Source organism: Perna viridis, chromosome 14 (genome assembly GCF_037379345.1).
Source record: "Perna viridis isolate PV_CMFRI_1.1 ecotype Kerala chromosome 14, ASM3737934v1, whole genome shotgun sequence".
NCBI classification, from domain to species: Eukaryota; Metazoa; Mollusca; class Bivalvia; order Mytilida; family Mytilidae; genus Perna; species Perna viridis.
Window position 1 is genome coordinate 2,795,684 of NC_142458.1, and position 27,439 is coordinate 2,823,122.

General features: G+C 32.2%; 1 protein-coding gene across 5 annotated transcripts; it reads left to right on the top strand.

The window, feature by feature from the left end:
• Nucleotides 1–440: 440 nt before the first annotated feature.
• On the top strand, nucleotides 441–27,301 carry LOC148597740 (neo-calmodulin-like). Of its 5 annotated transcripts, XM_088561400.1 has the most exons (7): nucleotides 441–517; nucleotides 4,517–4,630; nucleotides 6,701–6,799; nucleotides 16,532–16,589; nucleotides 17,604–17,744; nucleotides 21,858–22,109; nucleotides 23,198–27,301. In XM_088561400.1, exons 3-7 carry the CDS (start codon nucleotides 6,767–6,769, stop codon nucleotides 23,242–23,244), a joined length of 531 nt encoding a protein of 176 aa, XP_088417526.1. In that variant the 5' UTR covers nucleotides 441–517; nucleotides 4,517–4,630; nucleotides 6,701–6,766; the 3' UTR covers nucleotides 23,245–27,301. The 5 variants fall into 5 exon arrangements, 4 of the variants coding, with proteins under 4 accessions (XP_088417526.1, XP_088417525.1, XP_088417524.1 ...); XM_088561399.1 differs by lacking the exon at nucleotides 6,701–6,799; XR_015918529.1 differs by lacking the exons at nucleotides 441–517; nucleotides 4,517–4,630; nucleotides 6,701–6,799 and adding an exon at nucleotides 8,606–8,741 and having other exon boundaries at nucleotides 23,198–25,150; nucleotides 25,575–27,301.
• The last annotated feature ends 138 nt before the right edge of the window (nucleotides 27,302–27,439 follow it).

The window sequence follows — 27,439 nt, forward strand, 5'->3', positions numbered from 1 at the left end:
GAAGGTAGCTAATATCGTTGGTGTCAATCTATATTTTATTACTTTTCTTCTCCTCCTTATTCCGCTTTTCGTCGAGATGAAATAGGAAAATTCATAGTTCATAGAGGAAACTAGCACAAAAAACTAAAATGTAAACTAAAAGTGTCATACGACGCCGGATAAATTCAAATATTGTCTATTTTCTATTACTCAATTAAACTTAAAGCGTTAATTACATATAAAGAGAACTCTGTCTTATCCGAAAACCCTTTTGAACTTTATAACTGTGTTCAATTTAACAATTTCAAGGTTAAACAAGTTCTCAGTTTACAGAAATTCTCAATTTGCTTACGGAAAATTTTAAAATTAAATACATTTCCGCGTATATAAAATCATAATTTGATTTAATTAAATTGCGAAATAAAAAAAATGCCACTCCATTTCCTGGATGATTTTTAATAGTTTTATTGAATGTAAATACTTCCTTGCGAAGTTCTATAATGTTAGATATAAATATCATATATAGTTGAACATTTAGGTATGTTTATTTGACTTTTTTCACTTCTGATGTAAGCTATTTTTAAGAGTTTGAAATCATTTACAATATAGTTTTTGCTATGTTTTTGATAATGTCTTGTGAACAGTTTATCATTTTTGTTAAAACACCTCACATAATCAAACTGTCAGTCAGCTTTCCAGTATATTTACTGATGTTCTAAGTAGTTCTAAAACATATGCATAACATATTAAAGCGTTAGAAATTTAAAGTAGATCATTCTTTTTAGTTTTGATTCTAGTAATTGTTTACTGGGTTGCTGAATCTTAATGTTTCATATTTCGCCAAATATTGTAATTATATCATTTTAAGGAATTTTCACTGTAGTGGTTTTATTCGGTTTAAGTGTAAGTCTGTATCAGGCAGTAAGTTAAACATGGTATGAAACGCCCATAATTTTAAACCTTTAATTTGACTATTTACATCCTCAAACTCAAGGAATTAAGACTTTCCAAATCACTTTTGACAATTTAGTTACAGTTTCATTGAAATGCACTAAAAATGAACATTTCAAGGCCAGATAACTCTGCAAAAACCTCTTTTTTAACATTCTATTGAAAAAATCTTAGCAAATCCAAAAATAGAATGTTTTGAACGTCTAAATACGGAGCGATGATACATTAGTATGACACACCAATATCCCTGAGACAAGACTTTTAAATGACGTTTTCCAAAATAATGGAATCAATGAAATTTTCCCATTCAAATAGAAGTACTCATAACTTTATTTGATAATATCTGTAGAAGTAACGATGCAGTAACGTTTCCTGGATCTTTACTCAAAATAGATTTGTCTGACTTTAAGCACTTCCTTATGAAGCTCGTTATACATGTGAAGACATATGTCCTGTACTTTAATATATCTGAATGAACTTATCTTCAATTGTATTGGGAAGGACGCATTAGAAAGTGTTGTGTCTGAAATCTAAAATAAATTACAGAAAATTGTGTATGCGCAAAGCAATATATTGTTGATAATGCCACATACAGTGAATTGAACAAGATCATGATTAAATATGCTCTTTGGCTTTTTTATAAAAGATAAGAAAAAACGTATGCACCATATGGTGGGTTGTTGTATTTTTGACATATATCCCATATCCAGTTTTCGTATTAAATCCATTTAAAACTTTAGTAAACCGAACATGGGTATAAAGCAAACAATTTTACGATGCAAAACAGGTTTGGTTGTGACACATCGTTATCGTAATAAGGTTATCGGTGAATACAGGTAATTCACCGATAAGACAAATTTTACTGTATTGTATCAGATGAAGACGATAAGTTAATTAAATAATTGCATCGCTTCAGAACCTGCACATGACATTTTCATATCACAACTCATATGTAACAATGAATCTGCACCAATTCAATCCGATGGAACAGTGTGGCGAATAGAGTCGTCACATTCTGAGACGTTGTGTAATATTAATTTGTTGTGACATGTATCGTTAATATAAATCGTCACAGCAGTACAAGTTCGAGTCCCGTGGAGCGAACGACCAAAAATTCGCTATGTAAATTTTACAGTTCTTTCATCGTAAGGAATTTTTCAGACCCTTCTATGCCTACTTTATCTTCCCTGAATCAATCTGATCCGATGGAACCGTGTAGCGAATAGAGTCGTCACATTCTGAGACGTTGCGTAATATTGACTTGTTGTGACATGTATCGTTAATTTGATCCTTTATCCTAAATAATAACACCTAGATGAACTCACCTGTACTACATACACCATGTACTAAGTTACAAACCTAGGTTAGACCTACGAGGAGGTATGACCCGGCCAGCCAAAGCTATATTTTTATATAGCCTAGCTGGTCCAGTGGACTGTGTGCAGGCGCTGTTGCCATATATGTCACAGCGGAACGACTTCGAATCCTGCAGAGGGAACGACCAGAAATTTGTAAATTGGACAGTTCTAACTTCGTTGGAATTTTTTCAGACCCTTCTATGCTTACTTTATATATATATAAGTCCAACGCCCTAGACCACTCGGCCAGCTAGGCTATATAAAAATAAACTTCCGCTGGCCGGGTCATTCCTCCTCGTAGGATTAAGCTAGGGCTGTAATTTTTAGTACACGATGTATGGTAGTACGGGACAGTTCATCTAGGTTTTATTATGTAGGATAGAGGATCAAATTAATGATGCATGTCACAACAAATCAATATTATACAACGTTTCAGAATGTGACGACTCTATTCGCTATACTGTTCCATCGGATCAAATTGATACAGGGAAGATAAAGTAAACTTTAAAAAAACTTGTATAATATTGATTTTGAAAGAGTAATCAAGGGAACCAAGGTTATAGCGGTAATCAAAAGAATGTAATCCAGGAACAAAGACCAGACATGGAAAACAGACATACACAACAAAGAACATAAAGTAACTAAAATCATACATACAAAATAACAAAAGTAATTGAGCAACTCGGACTCCACTAAAAACTGGGAGCTAGACCAGGTGCACCGTTAGAGTAAGCGTCCTCTGCTTTTCTAGAAACACCTGCCGAGTTGCTCATAAAAAGTCAAGTCCGGGGTAGACAAACGAGGAAAGAAAAACCATGACCCTTTGAATAAATCCGTTTTCATGATGCTGATGGATACAGATAATGATCCATAACCATAAAACGTCTGTAGTGATGACTTCAATCTTGTAGCAACATAACCCTGTTCCAGAAGCCTATTTGTTAGAGTTCTAGCGCGATACAAAAAGTCTGCGTAGTTTCGGCAAGCTCTGGCATAACGTATGAGTTGTGATATGAATACTCCATACGCAGGAGCCGAAGGTATATTGCCACAGATGAAAGGAATGTTGACAATTCTGAATAAAAAGTCATCACGTTTGTCGTAAAGTTTGGTCAATAGTTTTCGTTTACCATCGATTTCTAATTGTAGGTCAAAATATGCGACTGACTTCACAGTGTCTGTAGTATCCTTTATCTCAAGTTCTTTTGGGTAGATGCGATGTATCAAATCCCCGAAATTAGGATTGTTTAAAGGTAATACGTCATCTATATAGCGAAAACTGAGATTGAAGGATCTAAGCCAAACGATATTGAAAAATTCCCAACGATGTTAGAACTGTCAAATTTGCGATGCAAATTTTTGGTCGTTCCCTCCGCGGGACTCGAACATGTACCGCTCTGACATCTATGGCAACACCGCCTGCACATAATCCAGCGCCCTAGACCACTTGGCCAGCTAGGCGGTACGAGTTCGAACCCCGAGGAGGGAACCACCAAATATTTGCATCGCAAATTTGACAGTTCTAACATCGTTGTGAATTTTTAAACTATACCCCAAACTCTAGAATCGATACGAGGTTACAAATTTGCGTTGCAAATTTTGTCGTTCTCTCAGCGGGATTCGAACCCCTTCTCTTCTATGACATATATGGCAACACCGCCTGCACTAAGTCCGAGGCTCTAGACCACTCGGCCAAATAAAATATAGCTTTCGTTAACCGAGTGATATTTCCTCGTAAATCTAAATCAATAGAGGATCTGTAATAGTATTATATAATACATATAAGAAGTCTAATGGGATGAGGCAACTCTACCATCTTACTTGCTAGTACATTACTATGTAGATACATAGCATGCACGGCGAGGATCAACATAGTATGTTGATATATATATATATATGTGTGTGTGTGTGTGTGTGTGTGTGTTTGTTTGTTTGTGTGACTGCATGTAAGATTCACGCTAAGGTTGTTAAGAATTATTTGAATTTTGTTTGTTTGAATATATCTTCATATGGGCCTGTATTGTGTACGTAAATAGGAAATTTAAAACTTACAAAACTACCTTGATGGGCAATAGATTGTTTGGGTGTTCATGTTCTCTGTTTTATTTTGCTTACGTAAGGTACTTTAAATTTTTCGACAACCATTGACGAATGTTAAAGAAATTTAGAATTAATAAGTTTTTCACAATAGAAGTACACTTTATAATACTTTTTATATTCATTTGCAGAATAGATAATCAAGGTATAGTGTTATAGTCACATTTTAGAAGATGAGCCGTCGACAAGTGAGTTTTTTGAAAAAAATGACCAAATTGAAGACAAAGACGATAACAGGCGATAAAGTAAATACAACTGTTTTAATTACCTTTATATTATCAGACATTACAAACTTGACCTTGTATGGTGTTAGTATCTGTAAGAATCAGTCAAAATGGGAAAAATCATGAACATGCATATCAAAAACGTTTTAACCATATAATTTCACTCAAGGGTGCTTTCTCTTTTAGAAGAGACTATAATATTTATATTCACTGAATTTGGTGGGAAATTGTTTCAATAGAACATTAAAAAAGTTAGGTTTTTGACTGAGTTATCTGACATTCAAATGTCCATTTTCAGTGTATTTTAACGAAATTTTAACTCAATTTACAAAAGTGGTATGGACAATCTTGTCTTGTTTTCTTGATTGTGCAAATGGCCAAATTAACTTTTCAAAATTGCGGTTTTTCTTTAGTGTTTCACGCACAGTCTGATTCTTACAGAGACTTAATTATTGAAACCAGAAGGTATTTACTAAATAGACAGAATAATGTACTTTTATAATTAAATTATTAATATGTCATTTGAAGTTCTTTTTTGTGTGAGTAACAAATAAGTTCAAATGGATATCATATTTAGTATGGGTCTTTTAATAAGCCAGGCAGTAGTTATACACTTATCTCAAATTAATCCATGAACCTGTTTAAATAAATTAGTCACGTCCTTCCTATGTTATTTTTTGGATCTGCTATATAAAATAGTGCAATAATGTCTGACTGGTTATAGAGTAAACAGTCTGCTGGGAAATTTTTCAGTACTTTTCTATAGTAGAACGTAACCTTATTTTAAGTGTAACTTTCTCCAGTGACCAATTTGCATTTGCACTCTTATTGACCCATACAATTTTTATGAGGCCCAATGAAGGATTTCCAATAAAAAAAGTTGCGATTATGAATTGCATGAATCTCTAATTAGAAGATTTTTGCCTGGTCTCAATGCAGAGCTACACAGAGAAGAAAAAAAAAACTTGAATGTATTACAGAAATGTATGACGATAATCATCAGTTGATGATGTTTATGGTTAAAAGCAAATAATAACCTGATAAGGTCACTGTAATTCTAGATGCACTGCGTATATTTATATGGCGGCATTTTCCAATGAGAAGAGATAATTAGAAAATAGTATTTGCTGTATGTACATATCGAAAAGAAACGATCCTTTAAAGCTGATTAGTTTGTTACATCCTCTATTAGAGAAGATCAATATATTGTGAAATCTTCAACTTAATTCCAACACTTGCTTAGTTATATCATTCAACATTTCCAAATTATTAGGAAAATACAATAATAGTGGTATTGGTAATGTTGAGTTCAGCATTCTTGTCAACAGGTACATGTAGTCTGTAGTGCAGTATTGTATTTATTGACTTTAACAGTCTTGTGAGGTTGTAAAATAAACATATATGGTGACTCGCAACAAATACACCAGCGTTTAACCTAAATCAAAATAGTGAATACATTCAGAGATCAGTAAACGGAGAGTAGAAATTTACAATACTATGCAAGTATAGTTCAATATGAAAGTATTTTATATTTTTTCTGGATGAAATTATATTTTATCAGCTGATAAATTGACGGGTGAATAATTTCGATCCTAAGATCGGGATATAAACAATTGCCGAAATATAGTATGTTATCTCTTTCTCACAATATTGAGTGTGCAAGTACCCTGATTAAAATACTAAGATTGGCATACACAATTTCTTGGTGATTTATCATCTAGGTTTTTTCCTATGCTACCGCATGTTGATAGTAATATTATCTTGATAACTGATTATGTGTAATAAAACCTTTTAACTCTACTAATAGAAGGAATTTAGATTTTGTAGTTTTTTATAAACATAAGGAACGTTACCGAATCGTCTATTTGATAGAAACATGTGATATCCTATGGTTCAACGCTGAACATGTTTTTTCTTTAATAAAGTGTAGCACATTCTCTATCTATAGCATAATATGCTCAATATTAAATACCAATAGATATTTCTGAACATTACAGAACGAAGGTTTAACCAGAGGTAACCGGAACAGGCTAAATTAGGAATAATGAAATATTTGATAATTTTACCAAGTTTTTTTTTATTGGTATTTAGTATTAGAACCACTCGAGGTGATTGAATCAAGAGAGTGACTTAGAGTTATAAATAGAGCAAGTATACATGTCAGGAGACATTGGTGATTGGAAACATACTGTAAGTGAAGTTTATTACCGTATTGAAGGAAGGGAGGGACCTTCTTCTGTTCAATATGCCTTGCTTCTAGAATCGCCAAAATAGCTTTTTTGCTAAAATATGAAATATAATCTACTTCATTGGTGGATTTAAATAACTTGAGTTATATTGCCGAATGTTTCCGATAATTTCAAATGTAGCACTTTTTTGTCCGTGTAGTGATTTCATACTAACGATAAAATATATTCACAGTAGATAATATATTAATTTTCATTCTATTCCGAAGTTTTTTTGGTACTGTATATGCGAACCACTAATGCATATGCCGACTCACTTTTCAAACAATTGAAATACAGAATATTGAAGTGAAAATGAATATAGCATAAGTATTGGACTATTATCAAAACAAAAAAAGGAATTGTTATATAAACGTTATGCCAAATAACGCATTACATTTGTGGATCAACTATCAACAGTTACCACAGTCCAGGGATTATAAATAAAGTCAGCAGATAAAAGAATAAAAGACTGACATATTTTGTCTTTACATTTAGTCTTTACTTATAAACAATATAATTCATTAACATCATAACAACGGATACGTTAAAAGAATCAATTTATTATTGAGTTACTCTTGGCAGTGCATCGAAACGGTAGATAGATTAATAATATAGACTAGAGTATGCAATAAGATGTTACATACAAAACTCCAGGAAAGACATAGTTTTTCATATTAAATTCGGGACTAGGTGGAATTTAATTCATAGGTCTCTAAAGAGTAAAGTGTATATTGCTATAAAAGTGTATATAGGTTCTTCGATTAAAACACCACAATCTATATCTGGAACTCAGACTGTATTGAAAAGATGAAAAGCGTCTAATTAAGGTCGGAACTGTACAGGAGGCTGATTAATCGCCAAACTTAATTCGCTGTAAAACTTAGTGAGTCTAACACTTGTGATAACTGTTCAATTGATGGGCATTCGATGAAATTTATATAGTGACATTGTTAAATTATTATAACACAAAAAGTAACCTCCAGTCAATAAGCGGACTTCTGTATCATTGATAAGAGGAATATAAAATAATTCTACATAAAAAGGAACATAATCAGCACAAAATGAAACATATTAGAATATCAGCACCGAGACGGGCGTCTGCACCATGTAGCGTCCAGCATAAAGTTGTTAAGGTAGGAATTTACCAAGTGTGTTTGTTTGTTTGTTTTTAATTTGGTTTGTCTTTGTGAGTATTTCACAGTTAGTGATATTAATTGGTTAGTGGCATTTCCGAAGAAGCAGACCTTTATGGAGTAACTTCAATTCAATTCTATTTGGAGAAATGGCGATTTGATATGGGATATAAAGTTTTGAATGGGGTGATCGGAAAATCAGTTTAACAGTTATTTGTATGATATTTCTAATATTTTGATAAAATGTTTAAGCATTTAAACATAAAACATTAAGGCATTAAAGATAATAAAGAAACAAAATATGAAATAAGGTTTGTATGGGGAATTTAGATTTTCTATGAGGAATGGAGACTATGGGGAATTGCTTCTTATTATTTCGTATCACAATGCATAGTTTAAATAAGCGTGTAGTTGGTGAATACGAAAAGTTAATTTTTTATGGTATATTGCTTGTCTTTTTCAATATCGAGACACTCCCTCGCACATGTGTGTTTGAATTTTAAATGAATTTAAAATATATCGTTTTCAGTGAAAACTGTGAGTATCAAAGAGGATCCCAAATCAAAATCATGTTCCGGAACATAACATTGTATATGTGTCAATCAAAGATTTGATTATAGGTAAACAGTTAATATCACAAAACAAGTTTGTTTTCATATCAATGTAAAAGAGATATTAGTGAATGATTTATAATTTATGGATACTGTTTCTTCAAAATCAATAAAAATGTATTGTCAGCATATACGCTTACTCGTGGATACAATGACAAAGGTAAGTTTAGATGATAATTAATATAAAATAATCGATTTATACATAGAATGGGGAAGACTATTCCGTCCGTACTGTTTTGTTGTAAACGTTCAGTAATACACTTGAAATATTTTAGAGAGTTTATAGTGAGTAGTTTTTAAAAGAACTTTTCTTGCGATAATTCGTGATTTTGAAATCAACGTGTATTACTCTCTTCCAAACCCCACTCGAGTTTTTTTTTCTTATATAAAACAGGATATATGGTGTGATTGTCAATGAGATAGCCATCTAGTAAATGCCAAGCAACGAACTGTTAGACTTTTGCAGGTCACCACACGGTATTCAATGATGGACAAAACCCATACCATAATTCCAGCTGTAAAAGGTCCCACCATAAATGTTGTGAAAATATTCACAGAAGATGAAAAACCGACTTAATCTATACAAAACATAAATAAAATTACAATGAATATATGAAACAAGTTAGCAAAGGCATATTACATATGTGGCGGTGTTAAAATGTTTGTAACCGCTCAACCACTCCCCTAAACGTGGGAAAATAAACAGAATTATATGATTTTATGACAATTAATTCAATTATTCAAGAGGGTATTCAAGGACTTCAATATTTAGTTTCCTTATCTGTTCATACCAATTCAGCTGGTTAATTTCATGTAATATATTGATAATATTTACCGATCTCATATGACGTTGTGAAGAAATTATGGATTTTAGTGTTAATTGCCTTTCATTAACTTGCATTACACTTTCCATAGCATCTGTTTATACAACCATAATTTCAAATGCTCAATTTATTTACGTCCAATTGCATCAATCCAATAGCATTGGTCCAAATGCCCGTATCCAATGGTTCATACCAAATCAAATGAACATTTTACCTATATATGTATGGAAGTCTTTTCACGTGACTTCATGGTTTTATGATAATTGCAATTAAAATGCATGCAGATTCATCATACACATAAGTTTAGTTCAGTATTAAAAGCAAGACATCTTTTCGCATAAAATACAAATAGAAAATGACAATATCTAGTTTACATGATAAAGATATTATAAAATGGAAGATTTTCATTGCATTTTGCATCCATAATCAGCACTGTGAAATGTTGGGAATTAAAATTTAATTGATATGTAAAGCTGTAACAAGGTTGTGTTTTTTTCTAAACATGTCTAGTGGCATTGGCATACTTCTTTACGTGGGAATCGATTTCCGCGGTTTTCAAAAATTGTGTTCAGTTATTGTTTAATTACAAAATCTTGGTTTGAAATATTTCTCTTTATTTCGTATCGCAATTCGCATTGTCCTATTTACATCTTCCTATAAGAATGATTCTCCGTTTTGTCAATTTCATAGTACGACAGACAGAATAATGTCATGATCTCGGAAACTTCCATTCAACGATTGCGTTATTGCATGACAAACATAATCTATCCATATTTGTCTACATTCTAACTAATTGAGTTATTTTTCGTTAATGATTCCATCTTTCATTATGAACCAATATCATAAAAGTGCAATACAAGACAATGGCTGTCATTTAAGAAACAGATATTCTGGTGATTAGTGAATTAGGTAACAAACTCAATGCACATTAGTTTTCCTTTCCTAGTTTGTCTACCCCGGACTTGAGTTTGTATGAGCAACTCGGCGGGTGTTTCTAGAAAAACAGAGGACGCTTACCCTACCGGTGCACCTGGTCCATGTTTCCAGTTTTAAGTGGAGTCCGAGTTTCTCAATTGCTTTTGTTACTTTGTATCTACAACTTTAATTACTTCATGTTCTTTGTTGTGTATGTCTGTTCTTTGTCCCTGGATTGCATTATTTTGATTACCGCTGTAACCTTAGTTCCCTTGATTACTCTTTAATATACTTAAGTTGCGTGAGGTTGATATGTGTACTTTAAAGGTAGCACGTGTTGTACTGCATTGATGTATGCCTGACATGCTATATCCTTTAATTTCACATACATATATATTAATGATGTATTGTCCTTCAACAACCCTTCTTTGATAAATGGTTACCGTTAATATAACCACAAATCCTCGAGATAAAGGAAACTACAGAAACAGACTGTTCTGCATTTCTTTTGGACCAACATCTAATCTCACCTCAGCACTAAGATTTGTGACATAAGAGAAACCTTCAATTTTAATATTATCAATTGTCTTTACTTTGCATCAATATTTTGTTCATCCCCTGCATGGTATTTATATATCTGCGTAACAGACTGCTGAATCAGGGGTTTGAGGAAATGTGTCTTAAAAGGTCTCTTACAAAATCCTTTTTTGGATATCAGTCCTTGGTTGAAAAAAAATTCTCAGTTTCTTCTACAACAATGAGTACTGATTGTTTTTTTTTTTGTAAAATCTTCTTTGTGTTGATGCGACCGATAATTTAACGATTATAATAAAAGCACGCAAATACTTTTTAATCACCATTGGTATAGTCACGTCGCAATGAAAGAATTAGGTTTAGCGCGCTGTAAAACATAGATTTAACCCACAATTTCGTTTGAAGTGCCTGTACCAAGTCAGGACCTTTGCAGAAGGTTTTGAACGATGAAACCATTGAATGAGTGATACAATGTACAATATTTGAATACTTGGACTTTCAATGGTATTGAGTATCGAGGATTTGGAATGGTGGGTGATGGTTTAACTTTATTTTAGTTTGTTAATTGCGCCTTGGTGGATCTATAAATACTTGTCAAATAAGAGCTCATGATGTCACTTTCGCACTTTTGTTTGAGTTTACATTTCAAGTGCTTTACTTTTCTATCCCTGAAGTTTTATATTTGTGATTGTATTTGCTATATATTTTATGCAGATCGTCTCTTTTTTCTGTTTTCACCTGTTAATATGTTCCAGGATTTCCAAGTTTATATTGTCTTTCTATTTTGATATTTCCATGGATATTTGTTTCTGTTATCAGAAATATGAACATATTATTCAAAATGAGTTTGACGCTAAATAAAATGCAAAATGTCGAATTCCGAGCCAGCTTGTTATTGAAGAAAATGTAAAGGATAACATTGAGGACAGAAATATGTAAATGACGAAAAACACTGGATATTGTAATTGCCATATATAGACATTCATTAATTTCATCTCTATAAGTAACCGCCGCTACTAGTCCTTTTGAAATATTTCGACAGTTTTTAATTAAAATACGGTTTTCGATTAGATCGGATATTGTTGCAAAAAATTATGTACTTTCCCTTTACATTTCAAGATTCTTCCATTTCCTGTTAGGGCTATTTTCAGTGTCTGGAAATAATTTGGAATGTTGTGCGCTGTTAAGTGTAATCAAAGAAACCATGATTCAAACAGAAATCAAAAGAAGTTATACAGGGACACTGACCGGACATGGAAAACCAGCATACACACTAAAGAGCATAGAAAAACCAAAATATTACATACAAAGTAACACAAGTAAATGAGCTACTGGACTCCACTAAAAACTGGGAGCATGGACCAACTGCGTCGGTATTGTAATACAAATAAGCGTCATCTGCCTTTATAGAAATATCCACCGAGTTGCTCATAAAAAGTCAAGTCCAGGATAAACGTAAAACTTGCAATGATAGATTTAATTACAAGGGCCTCTTGTAACATTTATGTTCTGTTCATGTTAAGTTTCACATTTTAAGATTAGCAATTTTACTAAAAAAACGAACTCAAAATCACACAACTAATTGCATTGACCGATGATGGAATTTGTTTCTCACATTACATTTGCTTACCTTTTTCTGATTTTATAATATACGACATTATATTTAATATTATACGTAAGTTAGGTGTTTGTTGTCATTGATAACTTGATTGCTTGAAAGGTGAGTCATGAAAGACGTGTTATTATTTATTCCAAATATAGGAAGAAAAAAAAGATTGTTTATAGTATAAAGAATTTTTATGTCGGTGAGTTCGTTTTTTCTTAAAAAAAGAACAGATTTGGTGTGATGTACCGGCATATAATCGAAATACAAAATAGTAAATACTTTTGAAGATCAATAAATGGATTTCGACAAGTTTAAACACATCTTCGAGTAAGCTCTGATATTTCAATTTCTTATATGGACTTTTTTTTGACTATTTCCTTGAGTTTATTTAATTCGTTTATTTTTTATCACACTTTGTTGCCATTTATATGAACTTTTCTTTTGGCTATTCTTATGGACTTGATTTTATTAGTTTATGATACAATGTAGTTTACACGACTAAAAATAACATTTGTATTATTGTCCGTATTGTACCGATATTAATGATTCTTCGGTACGAGCTTACTTTACAATGATTGGTTCTAGTTTAAACACTTAAGTACGAGTCCATATACAATTCAGATTGCCCACTTCAAAATGATTCATAGTTCAGAAAAAACCATCGAAAAAACGATAATTTTTCAATAAACATATGCTATATTTTTGCGTAACAATTGCCGTTCCAATACTCAACTCCGTAGTTTGAGAAAATCATGCATTTATCTCCCACTAATTGCAACCAAATTAAACCATATCAAGAACAATAACTCTCGGAGTGCTAATTTGGTGTACAATCTATATGTTTTTTTTTCTCAAAAGATCAACGATCAAATGAAAACCTAAGACTGGTTATGTGAATTATATTGTAAGGGTAGAATGCATGTTGCGGCTTAGAAAATCGATGAAACGAATAGCACACTTACCAACGTTATCAATTTTGAAGTACCTTGGGTTCATTGTGCTCACCAAGTAAAAGACATTCTACGTCTTTTTTGAAAGCCTTGTTTAAAAAAATAATGATTGATTAATGAAGATTAATTAACAAATAACTCGCTCTTCCCAGTTCCTGCGGTTAATGAATTTTTAACACTTAAAGGACAGGTTGCGTGATTTAATAAAATTGCCAGAGTGACGATGTACTGTATTGACACATCGAGGAAATACGTCACAATAGTCAAGACATCTTTAAACTCTTGGGGGTTATTTTCTTAAAACGTATTGAAAGTGTGACAAAAAAGAGTTTTATTTTGTTTCCATTTTATTTATAATTAAGTTTAGTCTTTGTGAAACTGGGGTAGTTTGTGACATATGGTAAAAAAAACCCACCGTTTTTACACTGCAATTCATCTGTTTGTACCGTCAGAATCAAAGAAAATACAAACGAATTTCTATATCACTTTGGTAAATTGGATTTTATAAACTGAAAATGAACATTGCAAGTTCAGGTAACTTTGTCGACAAAAATCATTTTTCTGACATTCTGTTGAAACGAATTATAAACAAATATTGTGATGCAGATTTTATGTAGTAGAACTGGTAATTCGTAAAAGAGAAATCACCCCTTAGTAAAGCTGTCAGATGTTTTTGCATGTTTCTAACATGATTTTCACCATTGCTCCTGATTATTATACAGACTTATACTTAAATGTATAAATTTTCTGCTGTTTTATTCATACTGAAGGATGTTATTATTGAGATAATACATTATTTTTATTTATTCTTTTTTTCATTCCTTGTTTTTCTATTATTTCTTCTTCTATTTAATTAGGTAAAATGTTGAGAGTTTGAGGTAATTGAATATATTAGTACCTTGTAATTAATAAATAAGATAAACGTTGTAGCCCACGTTTCCCTGTGAATGGAATTGTTATGAACGCCAGGTTACATGCTAAGCAATTATTGATTTTCCTCACTATTCAAACACGAACAGTTGGCCAATCAAATTACCTGATTACAGCGGCGAGCAGAAATTCCCTTATTTTATTTTATTTTAATGAATACAGACATTTGTTTATCACATGGAGATATAGACAAAGATTCAAAACACCGTTCATTTTTAACCTAGAATATTGTTTTATTCAATGACCTAACAGTTATTTATTCACTATTATCCGATTGCAAGCTGTGGTCTCAGGGAAGCGTGCTTGCTTTGAATGCGGGTAGTCGTGAACACGATTTTCAATGGAGTCAAACAAAAATTTAAAAATTAATAGTAACGACTTCTCATGCTGTATTGAAGAGATAAGGTAATGATTGGATGGCTCGGAGTCAGAATAATGTTCGGAGTAGGTGATATGACTACCTGTAGATCAAAGCTTCTATGGGATAGTACAAGTAACATTCAGCACAGGGTGTCGGTCTAGTGCAAAGCAGAGTCTGCTTGATTGGTCATTTATTTCATCTTGAAAGAGTAATCAAGGGAACCTAGGTTATAGCGGTAATCAAAAGAATGTAATTCAGGGACAATGACCAGACATGGAAAACAGACATACATAACAAAGAACATAAAGTAACTAAAATCATACATACAAAGTAACAAAATCAGATGAGCAACTCGGACTCCACTAAACACTGGAAGAATGGATCAGCTGCACCGGTAGGTTAAGCGTCCTCTGCTTTTCTAGGCATTAAGAGATATCTGTCATAGGAAAACAAGAATCAATCTATAAATCAATTAACGCAAATATAATTTGTATTTCAATGAACATAAATGCACCTTGTTTGAATTAAAATACATAGTATGATATTTTGTTATTTACCACCTACAAACTTCAGAACATTGACCAGCTTGACATAGCGTTGCATTTAAAAAAAAATATACCTGAAAATATGACGTGAATGTCATGATCCCCGAGATAGTGTTTTAGTTAAAGCCAAGTAGCAGAATTACATGTTTCATCTTGAAACAAAGTCATGACCGACGACGGACGACGGATTCGCCCTATGTATTTATATAACAAGAATCGACAAGCGACGTTTTCCGAATCACCCATAAAATAGTCGTTTGTAATTAATACAGAATTTCAACGCTGAACCAAAAATATGGTTATTGTTTCTTTAACAATTTTACGCACTATTTGCTACTTTTCATGAATGAAATTGTTAACAGGGTTTGACAAATATGAAATTAAAATACCATTATTCTACATAATCATATCATTGACAGAGACAACTCCAATCTAATTGGAGAAAAAACGTCAACTAAATTATCACTGTGATGTGTAAATGACGTCATCAGTTAATTATATAAAGCTTCCAGACAGTGAAATGTTACTATAAATAGAAAAACTCAGGTGTAATCTGCTTACGGACCTTGTGTAATGTTCTTTGGAAGTGGTCTTAAGTGAAATTGGCTTCCTTTCGTCTGGTCTCATTATATGTTTATTATGCTACTGAGCTAAGCTGACAGCGTTATGTGCCGTTTGATGGGATTACAACATTTTCGTTCAGACATTTTCTGATGAAATGGACTGTCTCTCAGAATTCAGTGCAAATCTAAAAATGTTCTAAGGTTTGGTCCATGAACTCTTGAAAAGGGTGTGTTACAATGAAACAGTCATGCTAATTTAAAAAAATAGTGTTGGACCAAAAACATGTTTGTTTATAATCATCACATTCTTTTTGCGTTAATTAAAAAAAATTGATACAGTGACTGAGTTGAAATTGATACATTGACTGAGTTGAATAACCTCCCCTTGATTGGGACATATAATAAGTGGTGATTGGGCATCATGTAAATAATTGATTCCATACACTGAGGTTTTAAAAGTTTTATTTATATAAATATAATATACTGTATTAACAATATGATTTTTTATATATTTATTTTATGTAACGACAATGTTTCTATATTGAACGGAGCATAGGTGTATGCGGAACGAGGCATGTTTTTTTTTATGGAAATAGGGCATTTTATATATATAAAATTGGAAGAGTAAATTGATATGGTCCCTATTCTCTGTATTCATATATTCTATATTAAAGATATGTAAATTCAGAAGTTTACAAACCTACTCCGTCTCTTTTTTTCAGTCAAAACGATCTATGAGTTTAGATGACATTAAAGAATTAAACGAAGACCAGAAACAAGGTAGGTTGAGATCTGGTTACTTCTGGCATTTCATCGTGAACTTGACGCACCTTCACCAGACTCAAGTTCAAGACTTATTTTGAACCTCGTGGAATGGATTAACATAATTTTATATTGAATTAAGTTTTTGTTTATTTTCACTAACATATTATTCATATCTTCTGAACCCTTTTTTCAACAGTTTCTTTCCGATTTTGACTAGTGGCAATTTATGCGGCCCCTTTTTGCTCAAATTTACCGGAATTAAAGTGGGAGGTAAAGGGCTCCGTAAAACCTTGTTTAAGCCATCTTCCATTTTGAAATGTTTGAACCAAGTCAGGGCTATCGCGGTGGTTTGAATCTTCCGGGTTTTACCCTGATACTGACATTTGTTGTACGAATTTCCAGTTGACTATTCCTTCTGACATCTTTCTACAATTTTATCAGGTCGGGTAATTTTGTCTTTGCCCTTCAAGTGCAGGATTATTTTGAATATAATTTGTTTATGGGTGAATATGACTGGCAGTATATGATATGTATAAAAGAACATGACGCTTCAATTGGAATTAAGGGGTTGCAAATAAATCTAACTCTGTTATCGAACATAGTACGAATGAGAACTTCAAACCATATTCTGCTTATTGATATATATTTTGGAAATTTGCGTTTTGTTTGTGTTTTTTTTTTATATATTGTTATTGGTATATGCCTTCTGTCGTTTTTTGTTTATTTCGATGACTTATTGGGCACAAATTCAAAAGCTCACCATTGTACAATGTGCTGTCTCTAGATAAAACGTATTCATTAATATACTATTTCCTCAAGAAGCTGCATCACGTGAGAAGATTTTGAATCATTTCAAATTTTACAAGAAAGCTGTGATTCACACTTTGTGAACGTGAAAGTTGTCCAGACAATTATACATTATACATCTGCCCAGTTTTGTACCACTCTCTGAGAATAGAGTTTGGATAGGACAAGTTTCACTGTATGTATTTATCTAATAATCAACGGTTCATTATTTATTTATTGTAGATCTAAAGGAAGCCTTTGGAATGTTTGTGTCGCGTAAAGGCAAAATGTCAGTGAGAGACCTTGGATCATTTCTACGGTGTCTTGGATGGAATCCATCGGAGAGAGATTTAGAAGAGGCACGTCAGGAACTAGATGTGGCCGGTATGATATAATTACATAAATCATAAACTCGCATTCAAATCATTTGAGATAGCAATCTACACTGACGAAATGAAATGCATACCTATTGGTATAGATCGCGTTTTACAAATATAGTTATAAAGTAATTTTGTTTTTATATTTTATATATGAGAATAGTGAGCTGTTCTTATTATATAGATAGCAGTGATTTACCCAATGTTCCCTTTATAAATTGTCGATAATTCACGCTGTGAAATAAATTCGGCAATTTCACTCCTGGACTTTCTCTTGCCAAACGTCCAAACAGTAGAACAAGAATATCAATCCGCCGTTTACGAAATTTTAATTTTATGTTGAAAATAGCAACAAGCAAATGAGATAATCTATATAATAAACAGGATAATAAATTGATAATCGTGAATGACCCAATATAATCACTCGTGCCCAGAACGCATTAAAATTTAACTCGTCCGCGGAACAAGTTCTGCACACATTTTTAAATCTGGGCGTTCTTCAACAGCGTGATCATATTTTTTGTTATTCATTCTTTTCATTTAATTATCTCATTAGTTTTGGTCAAAACATGTTAGTTTATTTATTTATGTGCGTCAAAATATCAAGAGGGCATTTTCATACGTTAATATGAACCTCGTAAGAATCTTCAATAAGAAACACACAATAAGTCTTTATGTAGAGAGCATTATCGATATTGATTGCCCCTAAAAAGTGGTACTGCCTTCATCATTTGCTATGTACTCGTCATGTTAAGGGCTATATTGGACAGTCCATTTGAAGTGATTATGATAATGACATGGTTGAAAACAACATTTAAATACATACAGAACGGGCGGCATGAGATTTACATGGATTAAATGTTACTGGAGAATGCTCAAAAGACGTCCACTGTGCTTCCAGACAATGGTTATATTGTGATAGGGAGAAGAAAGAGAAGAGTCTACCAACTTTCGCGGGCTTGTTAAAAAATATTTTAATTTGTAATGTCTTTCCCAGATTGCTTACGAAAATTTTCATTTTCGGTTGATTTTTAGATTCACAATACTGTAAATATACCATTACCTTACCATTGACCAACTGCTATTTTCCGATTCACGTATATAATAACATAGGTCATTATTTATGGTATCAAAATTTGAAACACGAAACAAAAAAAACCTAAATGAAGCATTTTCCTGAAGCCGTTGGTCAAGTAGTGACACTTAATTGAAATCAGTGATGTATGTTGATGTAATTACTTTAGAACAAGATTAATTTGAACTTCTAGATGATAGAATCTTTACACTTCCTGGTCATACTCCAATTTATTTATTTTCTGCATTAAATCGAACAATTTGTATTATTTTCTCATTGACGACACCGAAACATGACATGAAAGCACGACCCTATATAGCTATATAGATTATTTTTTATACTAAAGAAAGGCGACACTATAGAAATGACGGAAGCTGCAAACTACCGTCGTAAATAGTGCATTAAAATCTCTTGAACACCTAGATATTTCATTACAATAACCAAGAAAGTATTCACCATTTTAAATTATTGTTTATTACCGAAATATTTAACGAATGTCGGGCCCAAAAATAAATGAGTGTCTGGAACAGATTTTTTGTGGGGCAGGCGTAACTTGTTAGACTTTGTAGGCGATATAACTCACACTTTGCATACCCAACACCAAATGCAAAACAACATCAACAACAAAATATCTGAAATATCAGCTCAAACTCGAGAATAAATAAGAAGACAACCAAGGTTCTCAGGACCAATACCCACCAAACAGAACAATTTAAACTAAAAGAAGAACCTAGATGTTCATCGCCTGAATATAGCTGAAATATTGCTGCTCGGGCGTTAAACTCCAATAATCAATCAATCAATCAATCTAAAGGATGTCACAAATTTCACAAATCTAGGAGGCATAGTGGATAAGAAAGGCGGTACAGATAAGGATGTGAAATCTGAAATTTAAAAGGTCAGGGGAACTTTTAAACAACAGAGCAACATCAGGAACTCCAAAGATCTTTAAAGACCCACAAAGCTTAGTATCGTATCAGGTTTGGAAAAATGGAGGACTGTTTAAATACCTGTTCAAGATGCATCGTCCAAGTCTTTTGCCCAAATACAAAAATCAACCCAGAATTATGAGATAAAACAAAACAAAAACATGTAGACCGAGGGCTTCTACAGAGACGCTGGATGTTATTAGGGCACACACTAAGGATACCATCACCCACCGACAGACCCTTTTGTGGAACCCCCAAAAACATAGGAAACGAGGTAGCATGTAAGATCTGGAAAAATGATTTGGGGCAGATATGACAAAGCATGGAAAGAATTGGAGTGAACTTGAAAGAATAGCCCAGGATAGAGTGAAATGGAGACAGCATATAAGCGGCCTATGCCCCAGAAGGGGCAAAATAAAAAAGTGAAAATGAAGGTGTAACTTGTTAGAGGACAAAGTTGAATACATACAATTTTATTTGTGTGAAATGTACCCAATTTTTGCGTCTCAACTTTCTCCTCGTATAACTTTTGTTTTATATTTGAATCAATTTTTTTTCTTTCATTAATTAATCACTCATATACATTTATTTCTTTTTTTGAACTTGAATTTTCAAAAACTTACACTCATCTTTTCTTCATACTTGTTAAAGTAACAACAAATTTACTGAACTTCACTTTAAAAAAAAAACAAAAAAAAAAACAAATCCTGCTATCTCCCATTTTTTCTTCTTATTCTTGACTTATTGACGCTGCTTGTAACTTTCCTGGCGCAAATTATTGGGACAAGTATTACTTAGAGTAATATGTCGAAACCAGAAAAGCATGAATTTAAGATATTAGAGGAGATGGTACAATACTTGCAGTTTAGCAAGACGATACGAAACTATCTAGCTCTGTATGGCAATGCTAGACGTAACTCATCGGACTCAGTTCTTCAAAGGTTATTACTTTATCTTCATTGATTACAATTAAAAGGACTACCTTTTCTAATACAAAAAAGAAATCATAAGTTCAGTTGACTTACATTAAAATTACATTAAAATTATTAATAAAAAAAGAAAAGCTTTACGGTAGTTAGAAGCTGTGATGTAATTTTATACAAATATTCACCTTAAACATTTCTTTTATTTTTGGTATTCTAGAAATGCCAAATTCAGTGAAGTCGGTCTAAACCGAACCAAATTTGGATCTTAAAAAATGGTCGGTTTTCACAAGTCGTCGGTCAATCAAGGTTGTACATAGATTCATATAAACGTTACACAATGTCTGCTTTACACAGGTTTTTTGGATTATTTTGGGTTCAGTTTAGACCAGACCTACCCTTACCAAGATTTAAACTGAATCGATTAAAGCTTAAGGTACATTAAATCATTTATAAGACGGTTAAAATTGACGTTTCAAGAATAAAGTTTAACCTAAATAAGCGGATCCCTAGGTGCGATCACGAAACATCAAATGATGAGGATAAAGGGAAATGTTGAATTCATGAGTTAGGAATGATCAGATATCGACAAAAAATAGCGAGGAAAGTAACCCGTGACGGTTTAGGTTAGGTGCAGACACGTATTTGTCATGTTGTAAATGAAGGACCATAAAAAAGTACCGAACTGATAAAACCTGTAACAAATGGCAATGTCAGGCCAAACACCAGAAATTTGAGAACAACCGCAATTGTCCTCACTTGGTACAGGCATTTCAAAATGTAACTACCTTTCAATTCAGTTTTGAATGTATGTGCTAACTATACTTTAGCAACAGTATCGAGCTGCCTGAATTATCTCCTCAGGTAAAAAAAGGGAACGAAATTCCTGCGGAAATCAGGAGAAAATATATTTCCAAGATAATGACTGGACAGGAAAAACAGACTCTTAGAACAAAGAACATGACATTACTAACATAATATTTACAAAGAAACAAAAGTAAAGGGGTATCACGACTCCATTAAAAACTGTAAACAAAACTACTTTAAAGTTCTTAATTCGTTATCAATAGTACACACGGTAAATGGTACGGCATAACATACATTCCTGTGATAAAAATCACTTGAAAGATAAATGATTTTCATAAAACTGAATCTATAATTTATGTTCACTCCAATTGTCTAATTTTTTACAGCGAGCGGAAGGCTGACGTTTGCTGAAGTAGAAAAATTTGTGAAAAAACGAGGTGGTATTTACACAAAAATAGAGGAAGAGTGTGACATACGGGATGCGTTTAAAGTTCTGGACAAAGACGGAACAGGGAAAATTTCCGTACGAGATTTTCGACGCTGTATGACAACATACGGAGACAAAATGACAGACGAAGAAGTCGAAGAGATTTTAGACTTTGCAAAAACAGAGGATGGCCAATTTATTGATTATGCTGGTAAAATGTTTATTTCGTTTTATCTGGTTTGAAAAAGAAAGGTAAATGCATTTACAATGCAGGAGCATTGTTGACTTGTATAGCAAATGGCCAATACATTATCTATGAAGCCAAAATACGTGACAGTAAAAAAAAGTCTGAAACAACAACGATCGCTTTACTTCATATTAAACTAAAAAAAACTTATTCACAACATGGTTTGGATGTATATGAACATGCCTACCTCCCACAATGCATTAACATAAAATCTGTTCAAACATATAAAATGTTCACGTCATATTAAAAACCTGTTTTCCCGCAGACCTAACACCGCGTTCTGTTTCTAAATATCTCTCCGCTAGCTTATATGCTCTGCTATACAGGATGTGAAAAAAAACACAGCGCATGAGCACTACTCATTGCAAATTCTCAAATCTATTTCCGTGATCCTATACTGATTTGCATAAAGAGGCAGGGTTTGTGACAGAGGTGTAAAATTCTGAAAGATTAACCAAGGAAACCAAGGTTATAGCGGTAATCAAAAGAATGTAATCCAGGGACAAAGACCAAACATGGAAAACAGACATACACAACAGAGAATATAAAGTAACTAAAATCATACATACAAAGTAACAAAAGCAAATGAGCAACTCGGACTCAACTAAAAACGTTTTGTTTAGAATGTATGCCTCATATTTTGTCATAATTTTATGATTACCGTTATAACCTTGGTTCCCTTGATTACTCTTCATAGGTATTTGAGCGCAATGTGTGTGTTTGTTTGGAATGTCCAGACTTTTAGGCTTTATTTGCAGCTGATGAATAATTTTTTATTTATGCTTTTCGTATTGGTATCTACTATAAAGCGTACATATACTGATTGTTGCCTTTTTGTTTTTAAATTGCTACGACTGCTGTTGACGTATCATTTTCCCTTATACCTATTCTTGCTATTTTCACGGTGGACAGAATATATTTTACCCGAAAATTTGATTTTCGGCCCCTTCACGCACTTCACTCTTTAAATCCGCAAATATTGATTACTGCGGATATACATATTTGACATAATCCGCGAAAACAATGTTTAAAGTATTTTGCTTTTGTTTCAGATTTCTTCCAGAAATGTCAAGAGGGCAGCAGTTCAGACGAAGGATGAAATGTGACTTCAGGTCATATTGAATTTTTAACCAATGAAAACATTTCTCTGTCCTCAGGAGAAATGAAACTACGTTCTTGGTTGGTTTATTTAACGGTAGCACCATAGTATGAAAAAATGACATTAGCTTGATCTTATATACATCAAAAAGCATGTTTTAACTATAAAGAGGTTCCTTGAACGTAAGTTAGACGACATGCATAACACTTCATTTATTCATGATATTAAATGCACAATATGCATATAATATAATATACTTTAATTAACATAATTGTTTTGAACTTTTATGTACACGTGAAACTGCATGATTTGAGCTTAACCTGCCTGCTATCTATTGTTAATAGTATGTCATTTTAGATTTTATTTTTTGATGGTCTATACCATTTATCCTACTTTTAATTTTCTAATTTATTTATTTTGAGCTGCGTTATGGCTCTAAATTAGAAAAAAAGTGATATATATTATTGAATGAAGTTCATTTTTATGTTCATTTAAGAATTTAAACAGTGTTCTTTGTAAGAATCATGCAAATTCTGTATTGTCTGATAACCCCCCCCTCCCCAAAAAAAAAGCTACACATTTTTAGATGATTCACATTGAAAACCCAACAGATTCTATTGTATTTTAGTGTCATTTACGGAGTGATCTCCCTTAATGTCAAATTTTACAGTGCAATATATTTAATTTATATCTCTTATGTACAAAGGAGTCTTTGAGTTTGAGGAGCCACTTGTAATTTTATTTTAGCATTGTAAACAAAATATGAAAATTAAAAAAAAATATGTGCGCCATCAATACATGTATCAAATTTTACATGATTCTTAGCTGGAGTAGTAATTAACAGGTCCAAAAGTAAATGCTATTCCTAGTGGAGTAGTAATTAACAGGTCCAAAAGTAAATGCTATGGTGCGCATAAAATGGCGACTTATTTATTGTGAAATTGAATTCAGTACACCAAAAAAACAATAGAAGCACAATTTAAAGCCGAGACAGTTGACACAGATATACAAAAATGTAGTAATTCAAAACTGAATTAAAATACATAGCAACAATGTGTATGTTACTTTCTTTACAGATGGTTTACCTTTGGAATGATAATTTGCAAAACTTTTTTTTTTGATGTGAAGAATGAATTTCTGGAATAAGATATCAGGCAAGAAAAATATAGATAGATGAAGGTGGCTTCTTATATTGATATATAGACCTAATGTTGTTTTTATAAGGAGGGTTTCCATGCAAAAATCATACAGTGGGTTGCACACGACAACTTTGTAAACATTTTCAACCATTTCATACCACAAATACATCCTTTTTTAAAGATGAATGTTGGTTGTTGATTAACTGCAACAGTTAAAAGAAAGGAAGCATTGAAATTCATTAATAAAGGGAGATAGCTCATTAACTTTGTGCAACATATTTTGTTAGGAAATTTTAAAATAGTTCTTTGAGCCATCCATTGTCGCTTTAGAATATTTTTAAATGTATACATGAATATATTTTATTTTGTGACACATTTATTATATCTTTAAAAGACATTTGATGTCACCGGTTTTGTTTCCTTACAAAAACCCTTAAATTCCAATTATCTATATATACGTCTTTCCCGTCAAATATCTTTGGAATGAACATTTGTGTTTGTATTTTTACTATATATAGCTTTATGTAAAAAAAAAACTCATATACATAGAGATAATATCAAACACTTGTTTTCTCATCGGAAATATTTATTTCTATATGAATTTCCAAGACATCTCAAAATTCTTGTTAATTGGTATAATTTATGTGAAGGAAAATTATATTCTATATCAGACTTTTAATAATTGCATTGCGCCACTTATTTGATATCATTGATATAGTTGTAGTTTCGTAAAAATGGATAAGATGCAATACTACAGTATCCAAAAGGTAACGTCTTCCAATAATTGATATGCAAACACTTACTTTCGAATATCAAATTTAATATTCAGATAAAGTTAAATTATGTATTAAACTTGTGTGAATGATTAACCTGCCTAAAGGGCAACTTGTATTAATGATTTACCTGCCTAAAGGGCAACTTGTATTAATGATTAACCTGCCTAAAGGGCAACTTGTATTAATGATTAACCTGCCTAAAGGACAACTTGTATTAATTGACTTTTACGACAAGATTACTTTATGAAGTGAAAATGTAAATCCAATATGTAAATAAAGACTACCAGTATTCATCAATAACCTAATTAAAATATAATTAATGATGTTAATGATTAATGTGTTGTGGATATTATGTAAAGGTAACTTGTATATTGAGGCATCCTATCTTGACTGACTTCAATTTTTCCCCACCTAGGAAAACCACTTAGAACTTTTGATAGACCAAGGAAGAAATGAGAATGAAAGAAAATCAATAAAAGACCTACATGTACATCAAATTTCTAATACAATAAAAATGTTAATGTAAGCTGTTTTTTTTCCGTTTTTTGCATATATGACTAAAATACCATGTTAATTCTATTTCGATGTAGATACATATTAAGGGTTAAGGGTCTAATCTAATTAGCCTTTAAACAATTTTATGAGTCAATCATTCATCATATAATTTATTTATCATTGGCGTAGTGGTATAGGAGAGTTTTTGCTGATAACGATATCAGTGGTTTGCATATGCTAATTGTTTTCGAAAATTGATCCATTAGAGATCATACACACGAGATCTGTTCATAAATAAACTAATCTAATTGATCATCAAAAATTTGTAGGTTAAACATGTATTGTTAAGGTATTTATCATTGATAATATTTAAGGCCTGACATTGCGGGGCTCATTAGTGATTCGTGTCGGAGAGCTACGTTATTTTGCTCGACTATTATCGGATTATTTTCAATTCCAATATGACGGGTCCCGTCGGCGAAACAAGACATGCTTACACTTCCGGAGCACCTTATGTCACTTTTATATGTTCTTATAGCTAGTGATTTAGTTAATGACCATTATATTTTTATGTGTAATATATTGCATTGGATGCGCTTCGAAATTTTATTTTCGATATGTATTTGATTTGTTAGGTAACTTCAAAAAAATATTCTTTTAAATCCACTTGCAGTCCTGCAAATCCCTGCTCTTCTAACAGAGGTTGGCATTACGTTTGGTTTCAGATATTGCAAGGAGGGGATTTACCTTGTTTTTTCAATAAAAAGTGTCTACTTGGCATCTTCATGGAAGGTTTCGTAACTGTTATAAAAAGCATGGCATCAATGTAAATGCTTGCATATACTGTTTATAAAAGAAAATCTAATCTGAAAGTATCGCATTTCACTTTATGATCAAATTGCATTTGTATTATTTTTAAATATTTGGCATGTTCAGTTTATTCCATGCGTACTTGATCAAATGAATCGTTAACTATCTATGAAATTATACTTTTGTTTGGTAAAAAATATGCTAAAGAAATATCAAACTATGGATGTTTTGTGGGGATTAGGAAATAAATTAATTAAATCGAAATTTCGAAAATTATTTCATTTTCTTCAAATTCCTGCAGTGTTATTCATATACCGTTTTGATTAATTATGTTATATGTTTATAAAACAACAAAATTCATATGTCAAAATATATAAACGGTATATTGTTCACATAAAACGATATCAATATCTGCTTATAACAATTTATAAGCCTTCAAAATGCGCCAAAAAAATAAAGCTGATGAGTTAGAGTCAGTACAAAAATGTATTTATTTCAATACTTTATACGACAGTAAAATATATTGAACGATTCAATAGTATTCGACCTACCTGATTTATGTCTGCAAAGAATTCAAGTATAATGGGTAAAATTAAGAAAGGTGCTTATTATTATGAGAGGCAGAGGCTTAATGCAATCAAGATAACATGTCAATTGTTGAATTTATGTTAGTACCTGTATTCCTGGTAACTATTCCATGATTCATACTGTATTATATTGTATTGTATTGTATTGTTCAGCAATGCTGATACTTTTGGTCTAAATTGGTAAAATCATATATACTTTTCATCATGAATTCTTTGCACGTTTTAAGTTAATAAATTACTAGAAAATGTACAGATTCATTATTTTTTAACCTGCCTACAGCACGTCTTAAACTATGGCTTCAATCCTGGTGTTGCGTATATTTATCTCATTTGTATGGTTTTGAGTATTTAGGTATTATGCAGTTCAAATGACATTCAGAGACTGCAA

Excerpts from the sequence above, each read along its gene's own strand:
- LOC148597740 (XM_088561397.1), top strand. The coding sequence starts at position 8,667 with ATGGATACTGTTTCTTCAAAATCAATAAAAATGTATTGTCAGCATATA. Across the intron at positions 8,742-16,531 it reads TCGTGGATACAATGACAAAG|TCAAAACGATCTATGAGTTT; the intron begins GTAAGTTTAGAT and ends TCTTTTTTTCAG. Across the intron at positions 16,590-17,603 it reads AAACGAAGACCAGAAACAAG|ATCTAAAGGAAGCCTTTGGA; the intron begins GTAGGTTGAGAT and ends TATTTATTGTAG.